This window comes from Anopheles maculipalpis, chromosome 2RL (genome assembly GCF_943734695.1).
Source record: "Anopheles maculipalpis chromosome 2RL, idAnoMacuDA_375_x, whole genome shotgun sequence".
Classification (NCBI taxonomy): Eukaryota; Metazoa; Arthropoda; class Insecta; order Diptera; family Culicidae; genus Anopheles; species Anopheles maculipalpis.
The window spans coordinates 813,970-822,500 of NC_064871.1; the positions used below are offsets into that span (position 1 = coordinate 813,970).

At 43.3% G+C, this 8,531-nt stretch overlaps 2 protein-coding genes across 3 annotated transcripts in view; both read right to left on the minus strand.

The window, feature by feature from the left end:
* LOC126558632 (14-3-3 protein epsilon) overlaps positions 1-8,531 on the minus strand; it is a 321,858-nt gene that overhangs the window by 93,868 nt on the left and 219,459 nt on the right. The gene's annotated exons all lie outside the window — the stretch shown is intronic.
* On the minus strand, positions 4,844-8,267 carry LOC126558746 (sarcoplasmic calcium-binding protein). The gene is made up of 5 exons (XM_050214805.1): positions 8,151-8,267; positions 6,850-7,032; positions 5,388-5,555; positions 5,165-5,305; positions 4,844-5,074 (listed from the first exon to the last, which is right to left on the minus strand). The coding sequence occupies exons 1-5, from the start codon at positions 8,265-8,267 to the stop codon at positions 4,844-4,846; spliced, it is 840 nt and encodes a 279-aa protein (XP_050070762.1).

The window sequence follows — 8,531 nt, forward strand, 5'->3', positions numbered from 1 at the left end:
ATTGAATTGTCCGGATCGTCACTACTCTACACCAACCTACACTACTCGTCAAGGTGGATGAAAAATCAGCAGGACCGTTGGCATAGGCTGGCACGCTGGTATCCGTGGTTTCACATGATCGGGAAAGAATTATTTGCACCAAGTATGGGCTGCCCGAGCAACGAAACGTACGTGCAGTTTGGGAGACCTTGTGGCAAATCCTGTGGCACATATGGCCAAATATGCCCGTTTGTACGGCTCAACAGTTGTGTTTGCACTCGAGGCCACGTGCGCAATGAAAACGGGGATTGCATACACTACACGGACTGTCGGAAAACACTGGATGATGTGGAGTTTCTACAATAGGGCGAACGAACAAAATTCGTACCCGTAATCAGGAAATAAAATGTTGTTAAAATATTTGTAAACTGTGTTTTTTGCTGACTTGTTTTTGATACGTTTTGTGGTTTGTTTATACGAACACGGTTGTATGAAGGTTTTGTTTGTTTGCTTTTGTATGTTGCACAAGTACTACGTAGTAGCAAATGGGTTTCGGTGCTTTGGATGTCGTCTACTCCATGTAACGTTCTTGAAAGGGTCTCTAGAAAGTCTGTACTTGCATCTGTGTTTATCCGGATATCTTATTTGCCGATTTGCCGACTGACTGTCAAGGACAGTTGATTGAAATCTGGTGCGAACCGTTGTACTGCAGAATCGTCAGAATCGTATATAACGGCACCGAACGTAAGCCATCGTCAGTTCAGTCGGAAAGCTTCTAAACTAAACAATCAACATGAAACTGTCGTACTTCTTCTTCGTCTTCCTAGGAATTGTCCTCCTGCTGGTAAGTATTCCGAGCCAGTTTGCCATCCATGGATGTCTAACTAAAAGCGTTTTAATTTTCCATTCCATTTTCCAGAACGTCGTTGACGCACAGCGTGGAAATGGTAAGGGTAACGGAAAGGGAAATCCTGGCCGTCCAGGTAACGGCAGGCCACGTCCAACTCGTCTGTTCCCAAAGACCCGCCGCCCGAAGACCACTGCTGCCCCTACGCCTGCCAGCGGTTAAGAACGACGGTCATCAGCTATTCCAATAAACCCTTTAGGACCATCAAAAGTATATCTGCTTGAGGCAGAGTACCGGAGAACCACGGAATAAATCAATTGACAGTCAAAAATCGAAATCCAATGAGTAGTTCGTACCTTATCGTGTCATTATCGTCATACGCTTAATACAAACAGCTTGTGTTCTTCAGCTTCAAGCTTCTTCCGCTTGGTCACCGTTGTGGTAGTATCAGTTTCATCAGTGCGTCATGACAGGTGTTTTATCGGTTTTGTTCTTGGAAGAACTCAAAAGTGCATTCACCTGTATATAGTACCGATTGACGGATAAGCAGCAGACTCTCTTGTAACTGAACTGCCCAAAAATAGAAATATTCGACGTTGGATAGTCTTCTGTAAAGATCGCCATTTTCATCGAGAATGATTAGAATAATTAGAGATGATCCTTTCTTAAGAATACTTACAAACTCCTGTCCTATCCGTTTGAATTACGCATTTCTGTTTCCCTCAGTCGGGGCCACCAGAGGAGCTTCTCCGTCCATGGGGCCCTCACTGGCTAGAGAACCCCTTTCGTCTTAGATGGGTGAATCCCACCAAACTTCCATCCTCGCCAGAGCAATTCGAACCTTGCCTATGAAAATCTATAGGGAACTCGGTTCAATTTGTCAATGACACATATCATGAGTGGCAGGATTTTCCGGGAGTTTTTGGGACCACATTAGCCAGTGGAAGATCGGCGATAAATCGCTCACTTTTGGTCCGATTGAGGCGTTTCGCATATCGTTGGCGACGTCTTTGAGTTGCGCAGCTTTTTGTGGAACAATTTAAACCGATACGTCTGCCACATTTCTCTACAGTTTTTGTTTTATTTAGATCAATGATCAATGGTCAATAAACTAATAAGTGTATTGAAAGTTTGCTAACAATTCGATTTCATGGCCTCAGATGCAAGGGCCATCTCAATTTGCACACTGAAAGGCCAAATCCGCCACTGGAGTCCCTGCATAATTCCTAACTAAACAAACAACAAATTAAGCAAAAAGAATAAATGGTATGGTAATAACGAACAAGTAACGAAGACAGGTAGGCTTAATTTTTTGCTATTTTATTAGATATTTCTATGTAAAGCTCTTTTGGAGTTTCCGAAATCGGTGGCATTCCATGGCCATTTAACCGTCGAACTTAACCGCTGGCAGGCGTAGGGGCAGCAGTGGTGGTGGTTTTCCTCGGGCGGCGTGTCTTTTTCGTGAACACACGAGTTGGACGTGGCCTGGGGCTACCTGGGCGGCTGGGATTACCTTTTCCGTTATCGTTGTCACGCTGCGCGTCAACGACGTTCTGGAAAATGGAATGGAAAATTAAAACACTTTTAGTTAGACATCCATGGATGGCAAACTGGCTCGGAATACTTACCAGCAGGAGGACAATTCCTACGAAGACGAAGAAGAAGTACGACAGTTTCATGTTGATTGTTTAGTTTAGAAGCTTTCCGACTGAACTGACGATGGCTTACGTTCGGTGCCGTTATATACGATTCTGCCGCGCATCGGTTCGTACCAGATTTCATTCGAACTGTCCTTGACAATTTGGCAAATAAAATATCCGGATGGAACACATGTGCAAGCACAGACAAGTGGTATAAGCGAAGAATGTGGAAGATTCTGGTCACACTACACCATCGGGACAGTTCGAATCTGTACATTTCCGTGACGTAAATAGGCGTTTCCACCTAGTTGCTGTTCTTTGTGGAAATTTTCTATCCCATCCGAAGTGCAAAAGTCTGTTAAGCCATCATGTGATCGTTGTGATCTAGTAGATCGTTAAGTCAAATAGAGGAAGATCGCGATCATCGTCTTGGATTGTTGGTGATGGCAAAATGTCTCACAAATTCTTAAGCAAATTTGTTTTCTTAAGCAGCACGTTGCATCATTTTTGTTTAGTCATTTCATTAACAAAACAGAATTAAAAAAAAAACACACACACACAAATCACCAACTTCCCGCTCAGCATTACTAGCAAAATTGCTGTATTTCGCACTTGTTCTAATAATGCAAACATTTGCGACAAAACACATGTGTTGCGCACGTGCAAGATAGCTTTGGTGTGAAGATGGGTATTGCTTACCTTGAGGCAGTGGCGGAGTTTGCCTAAGCAGAGTGGAAATTGGTTCGGTCTAAGTTCGGTTAAAATAAAATGATTCTAAAATAAATTTACTTTAACAAAAGTCGACTTAAGCTACGTGAGCTATTGGACGGTTTTTAAAACCATTATTTTAGCCGAGAAAAATAGTTTCCACTAACGTTTGTACGAGCTTTGTTGCTTGGAGCAATTTTGCATAAACCCAAAACAAAAGTTAATGTGTGGATTAAAATTATCCAAAAAATGTTCAAAATATATATTTGTTTTATTATCTTCCGCTTACTAGAACATTACATTTAACTATCTCTTCTAGTTTTTGTTTTATTGTACAAATGTTCTACCTCGTAGCTTGGTATGCTTTCCTGTTAACCGAAATCAATTTTTGCTGCATCGAAATTCCTTCCCCGTTTTATGGCCGGTTTTGTCTGCACGGCAACGAATGGTAGTAACAGGAGAGCATCCATTCAAGGAGGCAACTGGTATCGTGTTACAGATTGAAAAATTTCCCCGAAAAGTATGCAATCCGTATTGCGGAAATGTGCTATAATTAGGCATTCTGTGCACGCAACTATGCAATCCGCTTGACAGATATTTTGCTATAATTTTATGCTGACCAAAATTCGATGTTTTTCGGGGCGATTGCTACCTCTTGGACTGGTATGTTCTCCTGTTACTTGAAATCAAACTGCGGTGCAAAATTTGCTGCGCTTTCCGGCGGTACAAAAACAAAATTGGAATATTTTCCTCATCGAAGGGAGTAAACATTTTTTTCGGCCGAATGAAATGCAAATTGGAATGAAAATTTTCTTTCTTTCTTTATTGATGAAAATAAAACTAAAAACGATTTTTTTAAAATATTGTTTAATTACTGAATATACTGATTTGTTATATTTATTCAATATAAAAGACATACATAAGAAGGTTTTTTGTTCGCAATGTTTGGGCCCTATAAATGTCCAATACTCATATAACCAAAATGCTACTTATAGAAAGATCCAGCCTTGAGGGATAAATCAATGGGATTTTCTTAGGACATCTCAAGCCTACCTAACGCAACACACGAACGTTTCTTTCATGGCACAGGAGGCCAACCTAAAACGGAGTAAAGGAGCATTGAACGGACATACTTCAGTCCTAAACAATGTGGAAAATGAGTGTGGAAGCAAGCAATCTTTAGAATAGTCAGAATTGCTGCAGTCACAGACCTCACAAAATATTGAGCGAAGAGAATGCAACACACTTGTAAGGCATTCGCTAGCGTTTATTCTTTCATTCGAGGGACAGAAAGGAAGGGGGTGCTTCCGGTACTGCATGGCCTTTTTTGTATTCAAAATACGCTTTATTGCTCTATCACAAATGATGGTTACATTCCGTTCAATAGTGTTCGACAACATTTTCTCTCGATCCGATAGACTGGTGAATGAAATGATTGATTGATTCAATGCTATGAATCACGAAGCAAAAAGAACACGAAAACGCTGTGCCACGAACGAGATCAGTCGTTCGGGCACAGGTAGAGGAAAGAACAAATCTTCAGCTTAAAAGCTACCAATATGCTTACATGCTAAACAGTTGTTACGATTCTAAAACTACGGTTAATTAGTAAATAAGTTCGATTACGCAATGCATGTGTCGCAGCATGATCGATCGATTATGCGCCGCTCTAGTGATCAACCAACGGTCCCCAGAACATGCGCGAAACGTGCGTCTCCTTCTCGCTTACGAAAAAGTCCTTGCCGAGCTTGACAAATTCGTCCAGCGTAATCTGCCCGTCGCCATTCTTGTCGATCACCGCAAACGAAACGGCCGCATTTTCCTCGGTCAGCCCCAGACAGCGGAAGAACAGCTTGAATTCGTTCAGCGAGATCGATCCCGAACGATCCTTGTCAACGGCCTAGGGAGGAATACAGGAAGCGAAAGAAAACGAATCAGTAAAAGTAAATCCTTTTTCAAGGCTTCAATTCGGGTTACAGGATGAACTTACCTTGTACAGGTAGGGCAAAAAGCGATGCACCTTCTTCTTGAGATCCTTATCATTGACCACGTGATGCATCTCGGTCAAGTACTGCTCCACGGTGACTAGATTGTAGGGGGTAATTTCTCCCCACTGTTGCTCCCAGGTGGTCTGCAAAGAAGAAGTAGAACAACGATAAAGGATTGTTGGAGAAACGGATCCACGGATCATAAGGTGGCAAGGAGATACTTACTCGCATAATGTCACGGAATTCATTCTTCGCCTTCACGTCAAGATGGCCAAGCGAGGCAAACTTCTCGGTCAGCAGCATAAAATCATCGTACGAAATGACTCCATCCTTGTTGACGTCTAGCACACCGTGTAGGGTGCGCATCTTGCGCCGCCAGAACTCGGAATTGCCCTGTGAAAGCAAAGCAAACGAGGATCGTGTTATGCGAAGGTACTTATAAGGTGTAAAGAAAGATCACGTATAATGTAACGTTAGTATACCATACTCCTCCCCGGTAAATGAAAGACCTGTTTGAAATCGATTATACAAAAGGGTTAGTAATTCGAATTTAATGTACCACCGGGAAGTCATCATTAGCTAACGATTCATTGTTGTCTGATTTTTGGATTCGAAAGTAATTAAATTACTATAGAAGAGAATTAGGAGCAGTCCAAATACGTGTTTGTCGCATGCACCGGTTTTCGCTAGCCGGTCAACGATCGACGGTAATCCCTTTTTGCAAGTGATCGTGTTGTGCTGTGTGTCTTAACGTGTGTATTAGTGATGCTAGCAAAGAGGAGGGTAGGGAGTGAAAAAAAGGGCAAAAAACGACATTTCCCTCCACGACCGCCATTACACGCGTCTATCGTTACTTTTGTTTTCACATTCTGCAACATCTGTACACACAAAGCCACACAACCAGTTCAACGATCCCACACACATGCTTCTATTCGTGGTGGATTATAAAACGGCCATGCTTTATCCGCAGAACGATCTGCCGCTGTTTCGGTTTGTGGATGTGTATTGGTGGCATGACACGCAGACGGCCACAGTCGTTGCTAGTTAAGCTTGATAACGCATAAACCGCAAACGCAAACCAGCTGAGAGGTTTGCCGACAATCATTGTCTTATAAGCAGCACCAAAACCGGGCTGTGATTCGAGTTCTTCCTCCCACAGATTTAACTCCCCGACGACGATTCATTGTCTCCCGCTCTCGCCGGAAGACGGTTGTCTCTGCAGCAGAATAGCTAATGAGGAGGATGGGTTGGCGATCGTTACTAATAATATTTTAAACCCGTTTCTCGTCAACCCATTTCAACTTGGAGGTAGAGAGTTTGGTGCCACACTTGAATTTAAATTCTGTTCTCTACGTCACCATCCAAACCCAACAAGCACCCTTTGTACGGTTCGACCAGACAGCCAAAAACGGAATTAGGTAATAGGGCTTCATTGCTTTTTTTTTTTCGAAGCATTTGTTGTGGGTCTCACAGGGTGACCTTGCTAGGCAGCCTCCGTTACGGTTGCGTTCTTCGGTTGTGTGCGTTCTTTCTGCGATCCTCATCAGGTACATTCGAATTTCGGAATCGGTCTTGTGGCTGTTATGATCGACCCCTCGAAGCGATTAGCTCCCATAAGCAAGACCTTGAGGATCAGCCACACAACACAACACGATCACGATCGCGACGATCACAAAACATTACTTACACGCTCCTTGCGCTGACGCTGCTGCCGCGGAGTACTGTCACGCTCGTCATCCGAGTCCGAATCTGAATCGCTGTTGTAAGCACGTTCTGGGGCGGCCGTTTTCTTCGAGTACTTGCGGACCGATGTCGAGATGAAGCACTTGGCGGGTTGGCAATGCTTCAGGTAGTTCTTTTCTTCGACCGTCTGGAAAGTTTAATGTGGAAAAAGGTACATTAGCCAAAAACAGACAGGAACATACAATCACGCAGGTAATTGAAGATATGCTCTTTTGGTTCTATGGGTGTGAATGTGGCCGTAATGCCATTTGCTGAACAAGACGAGAGACAACGTGAGCGAGCACATGGTTGCATGCAGCATAATGCCCATACAAATAACTCATTATCAGCCTGTCAACATGCGCTGGGCTACGTGTTGTTGGGTGCATAACTAGGCCACAGGGTTCAAAATTAGAGCATTGCGAGACTTGTGGATAAGAGAAGCTGACCAGCAGCAGCTTCTTATCACACTCTACCAGCGAATGGACAAAGATTTCGATGCATGATTAAAAGGGAAACCTACAACACCTTCGACGAACACCCTTGGCCCTTTCCCGTCGTCATGTGACGCGATATTCCATCCGTAAGGGCTTTCTACTTATTACCGAATAATATCGAATGAAAGAGAAATACGAAAAGGAGAGCCATACGCGGGAAAGGGCAAAGCGTTCGGGTTCGTCTGGTTTTTTTGTGTTGGGGAGACCGGGTTTATCATAAATAAAGTGCTTGTTAGCGGTGCGACATAACGTACATGCATCTACCGGACTCCGAAATGCGGTGCGTGACATAACAGAGCAAGCATAAGCAAGCATAAAAAAGAGTGATTGGCGCTTCCAGTGTTTTCGGGTGGTGTCGGTTGTTTTTTTGTTTTCTAAATATTTGTCCCTGGTGGTGTTCCGGCGCTAGCAACGGTGCAATGGTGCGTTGCAACCAGTGTGTCGAAGAGCCATGTTGAGCTGAAGAAGTTCTCAATGCGCACGCGCGTGTAGATGGTGTTTTGTGTGTGTGTGTTTTGGAGATTTTGCTTTGTTGTGGAACAATTTCCCATAAATGTTTTTCTTTTCGTTGAGAAAATTGGGTTACAATTATCATACATGCTTTAATTTTGAGTTGTGTAAACTGTATGCATAAGATTTTCTTGGAATAAAACGATTTCTTCACGGGAGGGCTCGTCTGATGCAGTTCTTCTTTAACACAGTTTCTTAAAAGAGTTGTTTTTTTTGCGTCGTTGGTGTGAGTATTTAAACAAAAGCAAAAGATGCTTACCTTCACTGCTCCGGCCGAAAAATCGGTAATTGCCAGTGTGGAAGAAAGGGCCCGTACTTGCCGCTCGATCACAGCCAGCGCTGGTCGGCTGTGGCTTCGCAACAGTGCGAAAGACATTTTGAGCTGATAGGTTTCTTTTTCTCTGCACTTCTCTACGCGAAATGTGAAATCAACTTGGCTCGACCTTTCACTGAACCACGTTTTTTTGCTATCACCTGCTAGGCGAAATGGATGATGACTCTTTACAAGCTTTGTATCTTTAATATTCACTGTTTTTCGACTTTTGCAACACACACCGAAGAGCAGTTTGCGCGAGTTCACGACGCACTTCTATCGACAAGCCGATCGCTAGCAGCCAGCAACTGGAAATGACGACGAATT